Source organism: Leptodactylus fuscus, chromosome 3 (assembly GCF_031893055.1).
Source record: "Leptodactylus fuscus isolate aLepFus1 chromosome 3, aLepFus1.hap2, whole genome shotgun sequence".
In the NCBI taxonomy this organism is placed as follows: Eukaryota; Metazoa; Chordata; class Amphibia; order Anura; family Leptodactylidae; genus Leptodactylus; species Leptodactylus fuscus.
The window spans coordinates 89,326,035-89,346,809 of record NC_134267.1 but is presented as its reverse complement, the minus strand read 5'-3'; the positions used below and the strand labels follow the sequence as shown (position 1 = coordinate 89,346,809).

General features: G+C 42.6%; 1 protein-coding gene across 1 annotated transcript in view; it reads right to left on the bottom strand.

Moving 5' to 3' along the window:
• Positions 1 to 12,798: 12,798 nt before the first annotated feature.
• Positions 12,799 to 20,775, bottom strand: part of MAP3K5 (mitogen-activated protein kinase kinase kinase 5) — a 110,670-nt gene continuing 102,693 nt past the window's right edge. Inside the window, exons 25-30 of the mRNA XM_075267925.1 lie at positions 20,301 to 20,406; positions 18,577 to 18,820; positions 18,344 to 18,456; positions 17,444 to 17,556; positions 15,837 to 15,913; positions 12,799 to 13,430 (exon numbers count right to left, since the gene is read on the bottom strand). Coding sequence (XP_075124026.1) covers positions 13,367 to 13,430; positions 15,837 to 15,913; positions 17,444 to 17,556; positions 18,344 to 18,456; positions 18,577 to 18,820; positions 20,301 to 20,406 — 717 coding nt within the window. The 3' untranslated portion in view covers positions 12,799 to 13,366. The remainder of the gene's footprint in view (positions 13,431 to 15,836; positions 15,914 to 17,443; positions 17,557 to 18,343; positions 18,457 to 18,576; positions 18,821 to 20,300; positions 20,407 to 20,775) is intronic.

Here is a 20,775-nt window from a genome sequence, read left to right as displayed (position 1 = left end):
GCACTATAACTATACTGGGCTGCTCTATAGACGTCTGTAAGGAAACCTAACTGGTGTTAGCTATGGTGGTGTCTCAGGCCCAGCTACAGGAGAACAGTTTTCAATAAGGACATCTTTAAGGAGGATGTCTGTGAGCAGAGAATCTTATAAATGCCTTAACCCCTTCCTGCAAAAGAATACGCTTTTACATTCTTTAACTCAACATAAAGTTATGGCTTAAAAGCTGAGTCCTTGCGCGCCATGGGATGAGGAAAACCTGATTTTACTTCATTAGCCACCATACAACACAATACTGGGGTGCCCATGCATTGCTATGGAAGCTGGAGATTTTCAATGTCCTCCAGGATTTGCCACCTATGGAAAAGGTAAATTCAGACAGGGTTTTTTGGTCCGGAACCTGAGGCGGAGCGTGCCTGCCTTACTATCACTGTAATTGTGCCCTAAGGGCTCGTTCACATCTGCGCCCGGTCTCCGTTCTGCAGGTTTCCGTTTCCTGCACAAAACAGAGCAGGAGACGGAAACCTGCAGGACTCTTTCTCACCCATTCATTTGAATGGGTGAGAAAGCTGTGCAGCGGTGAGCGTTTTATGCTCTCTGCTGCGAAACCGTTTTTTTTAATCCGGACACAGAGTCAGACATGCAGTACTCTGTGTCCGGTTTTAAAAAAAACGGTTTCGCGGCGGAGAGCATAAAACTCTCACCGCCACTCACGGCCGGACCCGGTCTGTGGTTTCCATCTTCTTGCATGCAGAAGACGGAAAGCACAGAACGGAAACCAGAACGCAGGTGTGAACCTAGCGTAGGGCTTAGTTCACACGTAAATTACGTGTGGCTTATTTTGGCACCGGAAAAAAACGCTTCCTAATTAGGAATTGTCCCATTTTTTGTGGAGCGTTTTTTTTTTTTTTTTGGTAAAAATCGCTTCCAAAAGGTTCCAGGCGGTCTTCCCATCCATAAAGAGAACGGGCTGCAAAAAACACGTCATGTTTTTTTTAAAAAAACGCGACATTTTGCACTTCCCATTCACTTCTATTGCTTTCTTCAGGCGGAAAACGCCTGAAGAAAGTTCATGTCGCTTCTTTTTCTCTGCTAGCATTAAAAAAAAAGGTAGCAGTCTACATAGACTAACATTGTATAGAGGAGGATTATAACGTGGATTCCGCTGTCAAAATCCTCCTCCATGTTCCTACGCTAGCCCTAATAGTTCCCCCCATAGGTAATAGTTCACAAGTACAATAACACAAAGGCACCACTACCACTGTGTGTGTGCAGGGTACCCTTGGAGATAGTTACAGGGCAGACTGTAGAGTATCTCGCATTCACTGTCTGTAGCCAAACCGCTTGCCAAGTGCAAGGGACTCACCTCATGGAAGAAATTTAAATTTTCACTTTGCACATTCATTTTTGGGAAGCTTGGGCTTAAAATGATAACTATACTCCTTGAGAAATTCCTTGAGGGTTGTAGTTTTTTAGTTTTTAAAACTGAGGTGAGAGCAGGGAGGCTGCTGCTGTTGATAACTCATCAGCCTCCCTGCTTTCACTTCCCCCTGTGTACACATAGCAGACAGTGCTCACTGAACTTCCTGAGTGCACCTTGCTGGCTAATCAGCATATCAATAAAAGTGGGTTTTTCTGTCCGCTTGAGAAGTCGGACATCTTTACATGCGGACAGGGAAGGAAGGGCACGGAGTGCAAAAGAACGCACCCGATGCCCATTTAAATAAATGACAAGTGTCACGGACACAGCTAGTGTCCGCTCCTAATGTCCGTGCCAGATTTTGAGCAGACACTAGGAGCGAACACTACCTGTCGGACACCGACGGTAGTGTGAACGCCCCCTAAGGGATAAATGTTTTAATATTTTATTAGTTCAGGTATTTTGGAGCATGGGGATACCTAATATGTTTATGTTTACTTTTCTTTATTTACTTTTATATTTGATCTAGGGAAAGGGAGGTGATTTGAACTTTATATATATATATATATACTAGCTATAACCCGCAACTTCGGCGGCGGCCTCCTGACGCTTACGTAAACCTTCTGCAGCGCGGCCTGTGGGCGCCAACGTCCCTCTACTTGCGGGCAGCATGGGCCCCTCCCACAGCATCGTGGGCCGGGACCCCACACCCCGCTGCTGCACCTCCCGGACCTCCCCTTACCCCCCATCCGCATCCCCGGCCCCCTGCTCCCCCTTACCCACCTGTGACCCCGGTTACCTTCTCTCCCCTTCCCCCGTCCACATGTGCAATCGGGCCCCCCCACTTACCTTCTGCCCTCTGGTCGTAATCCCCTACCTAACCCACAACATCTCCTCCAAACCCCCCACCACCCCACCTGCCCTCTAGCCATCACTTCTTTCCCCCCTCACTTAAGCAACCCGCCAATCATTGGACCCGCAGCACTTACCCTGTCGATGCTGGGGAGGTCTGTGTGGTCCTTGCCGAGACGTCGGGTTTCCCAGGCGCAAAGTGTGTTTGTGCGGCTGGGTGCGCTGCTGCTCATTGCTATGCCGGAATGAGGAGATGTGTGGGCGGCCGGCATATCGGGTTTCCCGGCCGCACATTACGTGTGTTCGTGCGGCTGGGCGGATTAGCAGCAGCATGAGGACATGTGTGGCCGGCCAGCATATCAGTGGCTTTGGGAAACTTGCGGGCAGCTGCCATGTTGAGGAGAGTGTCCTGGGACGCTGGGCACGCCCACAATTCTGCGCAAACCTATGGGGCCTTTGTGCTGGCTCCCTAACCCGCCCACACACCACCATGCACCAACAGCAGCTGTCTGTAACTCTGTGCTGACGTGATGCCCGGGTCGACAGCGGAGCTGGAGACAACTTTGGAGGGTTGCGGTGGCGTTTTGGGGTGAGTGACACACTTTTAAAGTAGCCTATTACTCCTTCCTGGCCAATATGTACGTGTGTGTGAAATTTCTAGGAAATCCATTGAGCCATTTGGGTGTGATTGAGGAACAAACATCCAAACTCACAAACATCATATTAATAGGATAGGATTCAGAAAGGAGATTTTGGGTCTTTTCCCCAGAGTTAAGATGGCTGATGATGTTTCTGAGCTCAGTATAATTGACTTCTCTTAATCAAGATGGCTTTGAGTAAGCTTGTAGCCATTGTGGTACAGGTTCCGGTTAATGGCTGTCACAGTGCTATTTCACATGTGAGGACACTGACATTGGTGTGGTTTGTGGTTTATCCCAGGTATGGTGGGTTACAAACAGCTGGGCATTGATAATTATTGATGTAATTATATGCACATTGGTAAGTTTCTGGATATTCTCTGACATCTTTAATGCACTTTTTGCAGCTGATAAAAGAATGCCACCCCTCCAGTTTATTCCATGAAATGGGATATGCAGAACACAACAATTATCAATATATAGTTATTTTTTCAAACATTACTAAATATTCAGAAACTAAATGGGAAAAATGTGGAGAAGTTCCAAATTCACAGTCATTACAGAACAACTAGCAGTCAAGTAGAACTTTTACCGGTTGGCTCAGTTATAATAAACCCATTTTCCATTACCAATCAATAAGCAATCAGTTTTAGCAATTGATCTGAAACCATGCTGATTTGCTGGCCACTAGGTGGCACCTCTCACTTGAAGTAGATCTTCAGCCAGTTTGATGCACTTGAGCACTTAGTTGTATATATACACTCACCGGCCACTTTATTAGGTACACCATGCTAGTAACGGGTTGGACCCCCCTTTTGCCTTCAGAACTGCCTCAATTCTTCGTGGCATAGATTCAACAAGGTGCTGGAAGCATTCCTCAAAGATTTTGGTCCATATTGACATGATGGCATCACACAGTTGCCGCAGATTTGTCGGCTGCACATCCATGATGCGAATCTCCCGTTCCACCACATCCCAAAGATGCTCTATTGGATTGAGATCTGGTGACTGTGGAGGCCATTGGAGTACAGTGAACTCATTGTCATGTTCAAGAAACCAGTCTGAGATGATTCCAGCTTTATGACATGGCGCATTATCCTGCTGAAAGTAGCCATCAGATGTTGGGTACATTGTGGTCATAAAGGGATGGACATGGTCAGCAACAATACTCAGGTAGGCTTTGGCGTTGCAACGATGCTCAATTGGTACCAAGGGGCCCAAAGACTGCCAAGAAAATATTCCCCACACCATGACACCACCACCACCAGCCTGAACCGTTGATACAAGGCAGGATGGATCCATGCTTTCATGTTGTTGACGCCAAATTCTGACCCTACCATCCGAATGTTGCAGCAGAAATCGAGACTCATCAGACCAGGCAACGTTTTTCCAATCTTCAATTGTCCAATTTCGATGAGCTTGTGCAAATTGTAGCCTCAGTTTCCTGTTCTTAGCTGAAAGGAGTGGCACCCGGTGTGGTCTTCTGCTGCTGTAGCCCATCTGCCTCAAAGTTCGACGTACTGTGCGTTCAGAGATGCTCTTCTGGCTACCTTGGTTGTAACGGGTGGCTATTTGAGTCACTGTTGCCTTTCTATCAGCTCGAACCAGTCTGGCCATTCTCCTCTGACCTCTGGCATCAACAACGCATTTCCGCCCACAGAACTGCCACTCACTGGATGTTTTTTCTTTTTCGGACCATTCTCTGTAAATTCTAGAGATGGTTGTGCGTGAAAATCCCAGTAGATCAGCAGTTTCTGAAATACTCAGACCAGCCCTTATGGCACCAACAACCATGCCACGTTCAAAGGCACTCAAATCACCTTTCTTCCCCATACTGATGCTCGGTTTGAACTGCAGGAGATTGTCTTGACCATGTCTACATGCCTAAATGCACTGAGTTGCCGCCATGTGATTGGCTGATTAGAAATTAAGTGTTAACGAGCAGTTGGACAGGTGTACCTAATAAAGTGGCCGGTGAGTGTACATAATGCCACAAAATGAAAATGGTCCATAATCTCTGAGAAACAATTGATCTCCATCTCCAAACAATTTGAAAGTCTCTATGCTACGTTGAGATTGATGTGTTCCAAATGGAGACCCTTCAAGACAATCTTCCCAGGAGTGGGTGTCCCAGGACATTCAGTCAAAGGTCTGACCATTTAAGGCTAAGGGTCCATTCACAAATCATCATTGATCCAAGTGTCCACAAGGACATGTGAAAAATTAAAAGGAAAAGTGAAAAAAAAAGTGTTTTGAAAAAAATTAATAAAGTTATAAAGCCCCCCAAATTCCCTTTTTTTCTATAAAAAATGAATAATATAAAAAAACCTAAAAATTAATAAAAACAATACATATTTGGTATCATCGTGTCCGTAGCAATCTGTACAACAAAACTGACAACATTTAATGTACACGGTAAACGTTGGGGACAGCTGTAAATCAGGGGACACCCCAGATTTACAGCTTATGAGCAAAAAGAAACCAGAAGTGACCCCCAGAGTGACTCCCCCAATCATAGGAGCTACTGGGACATAGTAGGGAATTTGGTGTTTGCAATGTTCTCCGCACTGCTTATATATTTCCTCTTCACCATCTGCTGTGCAGTCATGTCTGGGATACTAATACTCACTACCATACCTCCCAACTTTTGAAGAACTTTTGTATTGACTCCGCCCACTCGTTAATTTTTCATGTGCCCGCACACAGTATAATCCTCCTACAGTCACCCGTAAATTATATGTCCCTCCTCTATCTCTCCCCCAGTTTCATATACACCCTAAATCTGCCCCCAGTTTCATGTCCCCCTTCCATCTCTGCCCCCAGATTCATGTCCCCACATCTCTGCCCCCAGTTTCATGTCCCCTCCATCTCTTCCCCCAGATTCATGTCCCTCCATCTCTGCCCCCAGATTCATGTCCCCCCAGATTCATGTCCCCCCTCCATCTCTGCCCCCAGATTCATGTCCCCCATCTCTGCCCCTAGATTCATGTCCCCCCCATCTCTGCCCCCAGATTCATGTCCCCCTCCATCTCTGCCCCCAGATTCATGCCCCCCATCTCTGCCCCCAGATTCATGTCCCCCATCTCTGCCCTCAGATTCATGTCCCCCATCTCTGCCCCCAGTGTCATGCCGTCCCCTCCTTCATCTGCCCCCAGTGTCATGCCGTCCTCTCCATCTCTGTCCCCAGATTCACGTTCCACCTCCACATTAAACTTACCTTCTCCTCCGCTCCCTCGCCGCTCTCTGCGCGCCTCTCTCGCTGACACATGCGGCTGAAGGAAGGAGCTGACACAGGTCACATCACATCACATCTACAAGCCAGGAGCCGGCGGCAGCGGCGAAGCGAGGAGCTGACACAGGTCAGCTCCTCGCTTCAGCCGCATATGTGTCAGCGAGAGAGGCGCGCAGCGGCGAAGCGAGGAGCTGACCTGTGTCAGCTCCTTGCTTCAGCCGCATATGTGTTCAACTCAGATCTGCATCCTCTGGACGCAGATCTGAGTTGAAATCGGGACATACCTCCCTCCAACCGGGACCGTGGGACATGTCACCCAAATCGTGACTGTCCCGCGGAAATCGGGACGGTTGGGAGGTATGCACTACACCCCCTGATAAATTATTTGAGGGGTGAAGTTTTCAAAATGAGGTCACTCCTTTTGGGGAATCCACTTTTCTGGCACCTTACAGGCTCTACAAATGACATGGCGTTCAGATACCAAACATCTGAATACACCAAAAGCCACATAGCGCTCCTTCCCTTCTGCGGCCTGCTGTGTGCCCAAACTGCAGTTTATGCCACATGTACGACACATGTATGACACTGGTGTACCCAGGATATTGGGTTTTTGGAGCACAGACTTAGACGGTTTGGTTTTTGGATGCCATGACATTTTGCAGAGACCCTAAAATTGCCCCACTTCTTGGGGAATAATAGTTTACTGTCACCTACAGGGCTCAGCAAAAATAACATGGCGCCCAGAAAGTCCCTCTAAATCTTTACTCCAAAAGCTAAAAAGCGCAGAACTCCTTCCCTTCTGAGCCCTGTCGTGTGCCCAAGCAGCAGTTTACACCCACATATATAATTTTTTTGCCCCTCGAAATAGCCCACTTAATAGTTTTAGGAGTGCAGGTCTCTGACAACACAAAGTGAGTGCAACGTATTTGGCACCGAAATGGCATATTTCTTTAAAAATTTCAGTTTTAATTTTGTATATTAATTTTGGAGAAGTTTTAGGTTCAAAATGATAAAGCCCTTGATACATTCCTTGACGGTGTAGTTTCTAAAATGGGGTCACTTTTGAGGGGTTTCCATTGTACTGATACTTTAGGGGCTCAGCAAATGTGACATGGCACCAGAAAACTATTACAGCCACATCTGCCCTCCAAAAGCCAAATAGCGCTCTTTCCATTCTGAGCCCCACCATGTTCCCATACAGCAGATTATGGCCACATATGGGGTATTGCCGTGTTCAGGAGAAATTGTGTAACAAATTGTGGTGTGTTTTTAATTCTTTAACTACTTGCAAAACTTTAAAATATGGCACTAAATGGATGATTTATTGGAAAAAAAAAGTAATTTTTCATTTTTACGTTCCATTGTTAATAAAATCTGTGAAACAGCTGTGAGGTCAAAATGCTCACTCTTCCCCCAGATTTGTAGGGATGTAGTTTCCAAAATGGGGTCATTTTTAGGGGGTTTCCATGGTATTGGTACTCTAGGGGCTCTGCAAATGAGACATGGGACCTGAAAACTATTCCAGCAAAATCTGCTCTCCAAAAGCAAAATAGCGCTCCTTCCATTCCAAGCCCCAACATGTACCCACACAGCAGATTATGGCCACATATGGGGTACTGCCGTATTCAGTAGATATTGTTTAACAAACTGTGCGGGGCTTTTTCTCCTTTAATCCCTTTTGAAAATAAAAACTTTGGGGATAAAGTGACATTTTAGTCATTTTTCATTTACACATCCCAATGTTAGTGAAATCTGTGAAACGGCTATAGGGTCAAAATGCTCACTATACCTTGATGAATTCTGTGAGGGGTGTAGTTTCTAAAATGGGGTCACTTTTGGAGGATTCCCATTGTTTTGGAACTCTAAGGGCTCTGCAAATAAGACATGGTGCCTGAAAACTATTCCAGCAAAATCTGCTGTTCAAACGTCCAGTGTCGCTCCTTCCCTTCCATGCACTGCCGGCTGACCAAAAATCAGTTTACACCCACATGTGGGGGATTTCTGTGCTTGGAAGAAATTGCGTGATAAACTGCCAGATGCATTTTCTCCTTTAACACTTTGTGAATGTGTTAATTTTAGGTCTAAATGAATGTATTAGTGAATAAAAATGAAATGTCTAAATTTCACCTCCATATTATTTTTATTCTTATGAAATACTTAAAGGGTTAACCAATATCACAAATGCTGTTTTGAATGTTTTGAGGGGTGCAGTTTTGAAAATGGGGTGATTTATGGGGGGTTTCTATTATACAGGCCTTTATAATTCCTTTCAGAACTGAAGTGGTCCCTAAAAAATTAGTTTGGGGAATTTTCTTGTAAATCTGGAAAATCGCTGTTAGGGTGCATTCACACTGAGTAAACGCTAGCTTATTCTGAACGTAAAACACGTTCAGAATAAGCGGCGTCTAAAGCAGCTCCATTCATTTCTATGGGAGCGGGGATACGAGCGCTCCCCATAGAAATGAATGGGCTGCTTCTTTCACTCCGTGCAGTCCCATTGAAGTGAATGGGGAGTGCCGGCGTGTACGCTCCGGCATGAGCAGAGCTTGCCGTATACGCCGGCACTCCCCATTCACTTCAATGGGACTGCACGGAGTGAAAGAAGCAGCCCATTCATTTCTATGGGGAGCGCTCGTATCCCCGCTCCCATAGAAATGAATGGAGCTGCTTTAGACGCCGCTTATTCTGAACGTGTTTTACGTTCAGAATAAGCTAGCGTTTACTCAGTGTGAATGCACCCTTACACTTGTAAGCCTTGTAACGTCCTAAATAAATTAAAAGACAATCAAAAGATGATGCCGATATAAAGCAGAGATATGGGAGATAATATTTATTCATGTATTTGGATGGTATGACTATCTGCCTGAAAAGTAGAGAATTTCACATTTTGAAAATAGCAATTTTTTCCAAATTTCCATCAAATTTCCTGTTTTTTTTATAAGTAAATACAAAAATATTGATTAGTGTTTACCACTAACATGAAGTATAATGTGTTACGAAAAAACAATCTCAAAATCACTTGTGTAAGTTAAAGCATCTCAAAGTTATTGCCATTTAAAGTGACATGTCAGTTTTGAAAAAAGAGGCCTGGTCCTTAACTCACTTTTGGGCTGTGTCCTTAAGGGGTTAAATGTTTACATGCGTGATGGCACAATCTGAAAAGAATGAAGGGCGACTATGAAAAAGTACTTTTCTGCAGAATAAATATGGCTTAGGTTTGATATATTGCATCTGAATAATCTCTAAAAGTTCTGAAGAAATATTCCTTGGACTGTTGAGACCAAAGGTGAGATTTCTGGTAAAGAATCGGAACGCCATGTTTGGTGGAAAGTAAACACAGTATATCACCACAAAGACCTCATAAATAGACTGTTGCTACTATTGTAGCCTCCATTTTCTTTACTAATCTCATCTAACAGTGCTCAGGAGGGAATGTAGTATTGTATTATTAGAAACTTGATAGATAAAGCTCACAAATTCACACCAGTGCTTGTACTACCGTATATACTCGAGTATAAGACAACCCGAATATAAGCCGACCCCCCCTAATTTTACCACAAAAAACTGGGAAAACTTATTGACTCAAGTATAAGCCTAGGGGGGAAATGCAGCAGCTACTGGAAAATTTGTGCTGGGAAAGGGGAGGGGGTGTTTTGGTTGTCTGTCTGCCCCTTCCCTCAGCTTGAGGACTGAGGTTTTTTCCCCCACTTGGATTTCAGCCTGGCTGAATATAGGATATCTGCAGTGCTCCTATTAACCCCTTCCCGATGGAACAGGAGCACTGCAGATACCCTATATTAAGTAGATTGGGCACTTTCAGACACAGGATACCTAATGTGTATGTGTTTCACAGTCATTTTCTAATTTTATATGTATTCTAGGGAAAGGAGGGATTTAGAACTTTTATTTACTTTATCTTTTTATTATATGTTTTTAAAGCTTTTTTTTTTTTTTTTCTTCACTATTTTAAGGGAGATTCTATACATTACTATTGCGGTTGGTCATAGACCCCCCCCCCCCACTCCCCCCCAAAAAAAAATACATTTTTTTTTTTTTTTGCTTGACTCGAGTATAAGCCGAGGGGGGCTTTTTCAGCACAAAAACTGTGCTGAAAAATTCGGCTTATACTCGAGTATATACGGTATGTTTGGAATTCTGTTCCCCTCTCCGCATTTTTTTGCCCTTTTCAGGTGGAAACTGAGCAGAAACCACATGGACCTCTTTTTAGTCTATGGGGTCTGTGGGTTTCCTATGGTAATCACTTTTTAGGTTTTCGTTTGGGGGGTCCCCAAGAGGACCACCGAATGGAAACCTGTACGCAGGTGTGAACCTAGTGTTATATAGACACATTGCTTGGCTATCTTCAGCAGCCTCACAGAGGAAATGGACGACTTGCAAATCCTTTGCACCATTAATCCAGAAAACAACACGACCCTATTTTCAAAATCCATTCAGAATTATCTATGGTGGAACAACCAACTGAAAAAAGTACTGAGTAAGCTTACCAATAGGCATTCTATACATAAACCTGCACTGCCATCTACTGATTGTCTGGAAATGAGTTTCAAAGAATGCAAAGTGTAATTCCAATTAAATGTACAAATATATGGCAGGACCTAGACTGCAATATTGCAAAAAAAAAAAAAAAATTAATTAAGCAGATCTAAACTTCTAAAACTTCATTTCATAAATCAATAGTGCAGGTGAAAATGGTAAACTTTGTCATGCGCAGCCACCTCCCTTCTGTATGTTGCCATAGGCTCCCTCCTCCACTTATAACATACCGTATATTCTCGAGTATAAGCCGACCCGAATATAAGCTGAAGCCCCTAATTTTAACACAAAAAACTGGGAAAACTTACTGACTCGAGTATAAGCCGAGGAGGGGGTGGGGGTAATGTAGCAGCTACTGGAAAATTTCAAAATTAAAATGGTTGTAGTTTTTGGGTGCAGTAGTTGCTGGGTGCTGGTGAAGGGGAGGGGGTCTTCCCCTTCCCTGAGCTTAAGGACTGGGTTTTTTCCCCCCTCACTTGGAATTCAGCCTGGCTGAATATAGGGTATCTGCAGTGCTCCTATTAACCTCTTCCCGATGGAACTGGAGCACTGCAGATACTCCCTTATTCAGTAGACCAGGCACTTTCAGACACAGGGATACCTAATGTGTTTGTGTTTCACAGTAATTTTGTAATTTTATATGTATTCTAGGGAAAGGAGTGATTCAGAACTTTTATTTTTTTAAAACTTTTTTTTTCACTATTTTATGGGAGATTCTATACATTAATATTGTGGCTGATCATAGACCACCACCCCCCCCACCACCCCCAAAAAAAAAAAAAACTAATAATAATAATTTTTTTTTTTTTTGCATGACTCGAGTATAAGCTGGGGGGGCTTTTTCAGCACACAAACTGCCGAAAAACTCGGCTTATACTCAAGTATATACGGTATATGAAAAGCCAGACATTTAAGAACTGTATGCTCAAAAGTCATTTTGAGGGGCAATCTTCTAAATAAGACAAATTTGCTCCAAAAGGTAACAAATGTGGTCAATATGATTATTGCACATCTAATTTGTAAAGCTGAGTCTTACAGATGGATGGAACTCGGAGTGCAGTGAAGCAGTTTAATTGTAAGACCACCTTTTTAGTTTATGTTGTTTGTTGCTGTTGTGGTAGATATATAGGGAAGACATTCTATTATTTGTATGTCAGAATTAAGAGAGAATATTAAAGGGGCTCTATCAGCAAAATCATGCTGATAGAGCCCCACATATGCGTGAATAGCTTTTAAAAAGGCTATTCAGGCACCGCTAAAGTTATATTAAACTACCCCCCCCCCCCGTTTTAAAATAATAACCTAAAAAAGAATGTTATCTACTTACCGAACATGCACCCTGGGCGGGCATTCACGGTGTGTCTTCATCTTTTTCCCCGCCTCTTCTTCCTCCGATGCCTTCGGGTCCCGTCCTCCTCCGGCGCTTGCTCGCGGACACTGATAAAAATAAAAAAAAAAATAGCTTGGGCGCATGCGCAGTAGCACGCGGCTTCTACTACGGCTACTGCGCATGCGCCCAGGCTATTTTTTTTTATCAGCGTCTGCGAGCAAGCGCCGGAGGAGGACGGGACCCGAAGACATCGGAGGAAGAAGAGGCGGGGAAGAAGATGAAGACACACCCTGAATGCCCGCCCAGCGTGCACGATCCGTAAGTAGAGCACATTCTTTTTTAGGTTATTATTTTAAAACGGGGGGGTAGTTTAATATAACTTTTACGGTGCCTGAATAGTCTTTTTAAAGGCTATGCACGCATATGTGGGGCTCTATCAGCATGATTTTGCTGATAGAGCCCCTTTAAATCAATAGGCAAGATCAGGTTCCCCACGTGTTGTGTACGAGAATCCCGCAATGTAGACTTCTCTTGCTTCTGAGTCGCTGGGATAGAGTATGTCGCTCCTTGGTCAAGAGGTAATAGACATAAAATATTGTTATAAGAGGCAGGATGAGCAGTACCCCTGGGCGTGAATGCTACAAATTATATGTCTCCTTTTTTTGTGAGTGTGAATAGAATATATATATGATGAAAAAAGAAGATAAAATAATTTTTGTCAGCAGTTTTATTAGTGAGACTGATGTCACAATGGCTTTAGAACAAGCCAGCGTTGCTTCAATGCACATACAGAATGTTGAACTGGTACAGTTTGATATTGTTGAAGTGAAAAACAAATGCACATTTAAGTAAGAAAAGCAACTCTGTGGCCAAAACCAGCAATAAAAACAGCACATGAAATAAAAAATGTCAATAGCATTATGATATAGTAGATATTCCCAGTGTTCCACCAACACAGAACTTAGGATATACATATATACACACACAGACACATTGTAAAGGAAAACTGGAACTCACAATTAAGTTTATACGTTATAAGCAAACATCACACATTAGTTACATACTAATAAAGTTGCAATTCCCTTTGTTTTTGATCTGTTAAAGGAATCTGCAGTCACACGTTACAGTAAAATGGAAGAACAGTATGTACAGCTTGAAATATTAAGACTCTGTTATCTTGCGTTCTGTAGATCCACGTATCCTATCAAAGCTTCCTTGGACAGCAGGACAGACTGTACTTGGGATTACGAAATGATTTCACATTGTGAACAAAGCAATGGTATAAAGTGCAGCAGCGTCTCTACCAGGGGACTTCTGGTTTGTGTAGCAACTTCAGGGTTACGTCAAGCATTCTGCTTCCCTCTAAAATCCATAATAGCCTTCCAGATTGCACATAAACACCCTCCCCTGCAAACATAGAGACAATCATTATGATCCAATGAAAATAAAAGAAAAAAAGGGAACAAGTACGAAAATTAATATGTCATGATTTTCATTCCAATATCAAAGTAAACATTTCTGTATTTTATCCAAATTCTGATACAAATGTGCAATAGTGAGTGACATTTCTGAAGAGGAATGTTACTTCAAAAACTATTTAAGGCCGGAGCCCCACGGGATGTAAACGCCGCAATTTGCCGGCGGCGGAAACGCTGCGGGAAAAATTGCGGCTTTTTACAGTGCAAACAAAGGGGATGGGATTCATGTGAATCCCATCCCCACTTTGCGGAAAAAAAACGCAGTGCAGACACGATGCGATTTGCAAAGCAAATCGCAGCATGTCAATTATATCTATGGAAATGCCGACGGCTTTCCTGTAGATATAATGTTAAGAGAAAGTCCGCAGAGGAAAACTCTGTGAACTTTCTCTTCAAAGCACTGCAAGAAGAACCGCAATGCGATCACACAGCGGTTCTTCCTGCAGCGCTTTATCACTGCGTTTACGGCCCGTGAGGCCTTAGCCTAAAGCATTTTTTTGAGCCAAAGTCAGGAGTAGATTGTAGCCATTCTTGGCTTCGGATCAAAAAACTGCAACATACTCTGCAACATAAACAGCTGCATTTCCCCAATGTGGGGCTTTAGCCTTAAATAGTTTTTGAAGCAACATGTGGAAACACAGGGTTTTTTTGTTGCAGATTTTGCTGTGTTTTTTTTGAGCCAAAGTCAGAAGTGGCTTGAAATTGAATGGAAAATATACAGAAAGTACTTAGTTGTTTCCCTTTTGTTAAATCCACCCCCCGACATTGTCATAAAAAAGCAGCATAATCTGCAACGAAAAACAGGAATCACTGGTCACTCTCAGAGAGCCTTTTGTGCGCTCTCTATTGTGATTTTTTTGGTCCGGAACCTGAGGCAGCCTCCACCAAAATACAGGAAGCTGCAACTGGATGCTGGTTGATCTGTTTTCTGTTAGGGAGCGTTCACACTACCGTCGGTGTCTGACAGCTAGTGTCCGCTGCTAGTGTCCGTTCAAAATCTTGCGCGGACATTAGCAGCGGACACTAGCTGTGTCCGTGACATTTTGTATGGATTTAAATGGAGATTGGGTGCGTTCTTTTACAGTCCGTGCCTGTCCTTAACTATCCGTTCCCAAAGATGTCCGACTTTTCAAGCGGACAAAAAACCTACATTGGACACCGACGGTAGTGTGAACGCCCCCTTATTACAATATTTCAATAAATGTTTTTCAAACTAAAAAGTGTTTACATGCTGAAACCCGTGAACCCCATAGACTATAATCTTACCCTTGCAGGACTTTTCTCTCTACCGATTTTAAGTGGAATTTAGAACTGAGTGAATGCTAGTGTAAATTTTGTAAATGATTTGACTGCTGTACAGTACAAGCCAGTGGCGTAACTACCGGGGTAGCAGCTGCCACAGGGCCCGGGACATTAGGGGCCCGGCGACAGCCGCTACCGCTGCGTTTTTTTTCTTTACTTAATAGGCCGTTACTGGCAGGAGTTACACCGGCTGGTAACGAGCCTTATTTACTTACCGATCCTGGCAAGGGCCAGGATCGGTAAGTGACGCCACAGCCCCCACAAACATCATTATTATACTCGGAGGTCTTTTCAAACCCCCGAGTATAATGATCGGAGGTCCAGGAGAGCTAAGCGAACATAAAAAAAACATGTTACTTACCTTTCCACGTCTGGGCAGGTTCGGGCCTACTTCTGGACACTCCGTGATGTCACATGACCCAGGATGCAGGTCATGTGACGTCCCAGACGTCATTGAAGAAGGCTGACACCACCGGGGACTGCAGCGGAGCCGGAGCTAGGTAAAGTAACATTGTTTTTTATGTTTGTATCCCCCTCGGTCTCCGATTATTATACTGTGGGGTCTGAAAAGACCCAACAGTATAATAATTGTTCATGGGTGTCCACAGTGGGGCATACTACTGTGTGCAGGGGCCACTATGGGTTATAATACTGTGTGCAGGGGCCACTATGGGGCATAATAGTGTGTACAGGGGACACTAAGGGGAATAATAGGGGGGGTGGGGGGGGGTTGGTCAGGGTCTTCGATGGGAAAGGTAAAAAGTAAAAAAATAACCCATACTCACCTGGCTCTGCCTTCCCGGGCTGCTGTTGGGTCCAGTGGTGCGGGTGCTTGTTCCAGTGGAAGTTCTTGCCACACGTCACCATTGAGGCCAAAGGATAGGACCCAGTATGTCACTCACATATGTCACCTGTGACGTCCTGGTTCTGGTCTGAGACACTGGAGTGCCAGAGACTTTTTTTTTTTGTACATTGTAAATCTGTACATTCTGGACAAACCTTGTTTAGCATGCAATGACATAGCACAATTTACCTTAGATTCATGGATTTTAAATCATCTCGAGTAACATGCCACAGTATATCCTCCAGTGTATAGTCTTCTGCTACAAACTTAAAGAAAGTAAACATGCATTAACAGAAGTGAAAGGAAATTAATTATTTGCTCGTTATCAGGTTATGGATAAAGACACGCAGTGCGAACACACAGCAGAATTTTGTTAATGGAGATTGCATGGTTATTGCTGCAGCGCACTGGCAGGTTTTCTCTACAGCCCCTTAAAGAATTGAAGTTTTGCACTACAAAGTTTAAAAGCTGCAGAAGAAACTAGCAACAATAACTGACATGCTGCAGGCCTAAATTCTGCAGCACAGGTTATTTTGTGCTATGATTTTTAGTTGTATCATGTACAAGAGATTTGTTTAAATCGTATTCACTATCCTGTTACTGCAGATCACAGGTTAACTGTTGAGTTCACAGTGTCTAGCCGTAGCCGTCAGTGACTACTGCCCTAATGGAGTATTCAGGCTTACAATGCAAAGATTGCAAAACTCAATGGCAGATGTGAAAAAATAAATAAGCACTCCGGGAAAAACACTTCACCCCATCCCTGCACCCCTCTCACCTGACTGTCGGTCACCCTTTAGGCTTCTTTCATATATACCTGCCCTTATACCGCTACATTCTAACGTCTCCTCACTCTTGATCAGATAAAATCTTGACTTTTTTATTTCTCTTTGCTCTGCTATCAACCCCATGTCACTTCAGGAAAGCAATTATCCTTTAACTTTACATATTTTCCCAAATAATCACAGACCAAAAATATACAGTCAGGGATGCTGCACCATGTTTTCCTCTATTGTAGGCATGTGACACGAGCTGTCAGTGGTAGCTAGTGATAGCAGCCTGTGTGATACAATCCATGCTGTTTCAATCATACAGAAAGATCTATTACCTGAGATGGTGACCCCTTGGGAGAAGCCAAAGCCATGTTATTCTCACCTTGAGATCACATGACCCAAATGGGCAGAACACGATCCTGAATATTCAGATATACAGGAATAACTACATAAGGTAATAATATATAATGAGGAAATAAGTAGAGAATGAATGAATAAAAAAAAAAAAAATCCAGAGTGCTTCTTTAACAATTGCCTAGTCTCTGGACACTGTACCAAGTGAGTTTAACTGCTCTGTGACCTCTTTGAAACTCACTCGCTTTCCTTTACTGGGTCCTGAACATACCTTGGTAGGAGATTTTGTTACCCCCTACCCCCACCTCCTGACATACAACTTGAACCTCACTGTCACTAACAGGGAAAGCACTCCTGGCACACAAAAGCCACAGTCAGTAATTCCTATCAGGAGACTAACGAAATTACTGACCTAATGGCTGGAACGGGTGAATGAAATACACCTTATAGAAAGGAGTCTCCTCCATGCCACTTCCACACACTTTGACTCTATAGCCTCAAGGTACTTGGCTCAGGTATACTCTTTGGTGAACAGTTTTGACCATGTTCTCCCTCTATTGCAGCCCTTCATTCGATGGTTACCCCTTGTGGCTTATTATACCAGAGGAAAAGGCAAGGAAATGGGAAAACCCCTTTATATTTTGGATTTAAAAAAACGGTGTTACATACCTTGTTTATTGTATCCTCATCAACTCGAAGTTGCTGCAGCCAGTAGATTAGTTCAAGGTCTTCACTGCATGTACTGGGGTTTTTTATGTGGGACACTGAAATCCCAGGGATATCTATAAGAGAAATTCACTTCGAAAATTGGGTATATTTTTTTTGTTGAACTTAGCCTTACTACAGATAAAATGTCATTCATCCGGAGTCTGAAAAACGGTCCATGGTCATGTGATGAGTACACAGGTGCCGCTCGTTATAGCCACAGCACAGTAATCAGACATCTGCCTGGTAATCAGCTGTGCACCTGTGCGCTCATCACATGACCATGGACTGTAAATCACATGACCATGGACCGTAAATCACATGACCATGGTCAGAGTTTTATCCACTAGAAGTATCAGAATGAATGACAGCAAGCAGAGATCTAGAAAACTGTGAGGAATTGATACAGAAAGTATATTGGAAAATTGTATATCTCTTTATTGTACATTTTGTCAGTTTGTCAATATTGGTCTGAAAGTGGCCAATCCCTTTAAATATATCTTGGCAGTCAACATTATTGAGGCAGGGAATTCTGTGCCGCAGGCTAAATTTTTATATAGTGACCTAATAAAATTCAACAGTGCTGTAAAATATAACAAAAAAATTATAATCTGTTGATTTGGGGACCAAATAACTATCCAAGAATGGAGAATGCTTTGATTTGATCAACTAGTTCTTAGTTTTTATTTTCTTAAATTATAGTTTCCCATAGAAGAAAAAAAAAAGACGACAGAGTGAGCAATGTATTAAATTCATGGCCACTGCTTCTGCTTGTAAAAAATGTGAAGTGTGCATCACATGACTGAAACATCCTTGGCACCACATCAATACACAATTTTAAGAACATGCATTGATATTACTTACTTATTGGTTGTGACCGTTGCTGAATCCGTTTGATCTCTTGATCCTTGTCGTCAATAGCCTGACGTAATAATGCTTGAAATTCCCTCTCTTTTTGTAACAGTTCTTCTAGAAGCCTACATTATTACATCATATTGTATAGGCATCAGATTTCAATAGCTCATTCATATATACAGTTATATTACTTTCAAAGATTTACATCCGTAATGCTAGATCTCACTGAATTCAATTCTTACCTGTTGGACTCAATTTTGAGTCTCCCCAGTTGCATACTAAGTGATCTTTGAGCATTCTGAGAGTCATGGGATACAGTGGAACTAAGAGTGCTCACTCCAGAAGTTTGTACATTATCCTCATTTACTGCACCAGGTACCTCACTGGACTGCTGTGTAGTTTGTGCAGTAGGTTCTTCCTCCACTTCAAGATCATCTTGGTCTGCTGGGTCACTTTCAGAAGTGATACTAAAATGTGGCCGCAGTTCTGGAGAGTCAAATAAGGATATTTGAGTTCATGTTATAACTGGTCATGCTGTGGATAGAATTGTGACACTGGGGATGCCATTTTCTCATAGAAGCAGTCAAAACTAAGGCCATGCATACAATTATTCTCAATCCAATGGACTGTTTCGTAGACATATGTCCAGTTAAGAGAATGTTAGCAAACACTATTTTCATATTGAAACATTGTTTCCTGAAGGTTTTTCTTTTCTTCATATGCTGAAGCCTCTCTCTAGTTAATTTGGAATAAGTATGAGGACTGGTCTAGATCTACTACAAGGTATCTTAGAAGAAAAGAAGGCATCTTTAATTACCTAAAAGGAATCTTTATATAGGAGTGAAATATGACTAAGTTATATAGGCTAATGTGAAATGTTGACAGGTAAATATCTTAGAATAGATTTACAATAGTTATTAAAATGGTTTTTCAAAAAAGGTCTGTTAGTGCTATTAATGGATTAACAATTGTCTCAAATGTTTTGAGTGTTTTCTGGGTTTCTATGGGAGCTCTTGGCATCTTACAACTATCTAAACATCTTACAACTGCCATGATGCCTTCCACTTCACTTAGAGCTGAATCACACTACCTTCCTTGCTCACTCTCTCCCCCTCTCTTTCTTACACCCCCTTCCTGTTTTCCTGGCTGGCCCGTCCACTACTAGCTCTTTCTAACTAAGTAACTAACTAACTCAACCCCTCCCAACATACATACCTGTTTCCTGTCCAGATCTTCTGGGCACGGGACATCATTTCCTTCTGGGGAGACCAGATCCTCATATTTTTGACTTATGCCGGTGTCTGCACAATAGAGCCGGCATGTCCTTTGCCCAGAAGATTCGGACAGGAAGACAGGGGTACAATACAATCTTATAGTATAAGTGATGTTTTGTTTCCGGAAATGGAGAACAGAACGTCACAGGAAAATCTGAAAATGTGCCTGGGGTGGACACATGACTGCTCCAGTGATCTAGGTAAATATAGATTTTTTTTTTGCAAACTAAGTTAGAAGGTAAGTAAGGAGGGGTGGAGGCAGGTTTAGCTTAGGAGTAGAAATATAATTTTATCCTGGACAACCCCTTTAAAAAAAAAAAAAAAGCCCTCTACTAATGTTGATAGTTCCTAATCACTAGAAGAGGATGAAAACTTTTAGGTATCTGTCACAGATGTTGGGGAAAGTGTTATAGCCAGCTAGATAGCCAGATAGACGGTAGAAGTGTTATAGCCAGATAGAAGGTAGAAGAAAACAACTTCCTACAGCTGTAACTGTAAATGTCACATGTAAAACTAAGAAACACCCATTTAAATGTTAAACTGTACGTAGTTCACATGGACAGGCTGGTATACTTATACTGTTTATATTATCTGCATGCCATTGAAATGTTATTAAACATGAAACCACAAAATATAAATACTTGCTGGGGAACGCTGTCATAAAACAAAATGTAAGTAACAATCCCGATTACCTGGAACTAAAATGGTAATGGCCGTTTGCACTGCCTTTCGAATGATACTGTCAAGAGCAAACATCCAGTGGGGTTTGATGTTATGGTTGCGAAGAACTTTGTTCACCTACATATAAAGAAAAGAATTACAATACTAATATTTCACATATGTACACATTTCCTGATATTCAAGTCAAAGAGACTAAAAAGTTTAAAAAACAAAAACCACACCAAGTCTTGGGCATTGTTCATGATATTTTTAATGTGTTCTTTTAATGCAGTCATATGTGTCATAAAAGTCTTGTGTTTTGGGGGTTAATGGCATTTTTCAACATGTAGCATGTTTTGAACATAGTGTTGTTTTTCTGCTGTTTTTTCTTTTTTTTTTTTAATAGGCCTCTATATTGCACTTATTAAACGCTAGAAGAAAAAAAGTTACAAATTAAAAAAAATGCCAGTATAAGAACTTGCTTGGATCCCAAAATTGCTAAATAAG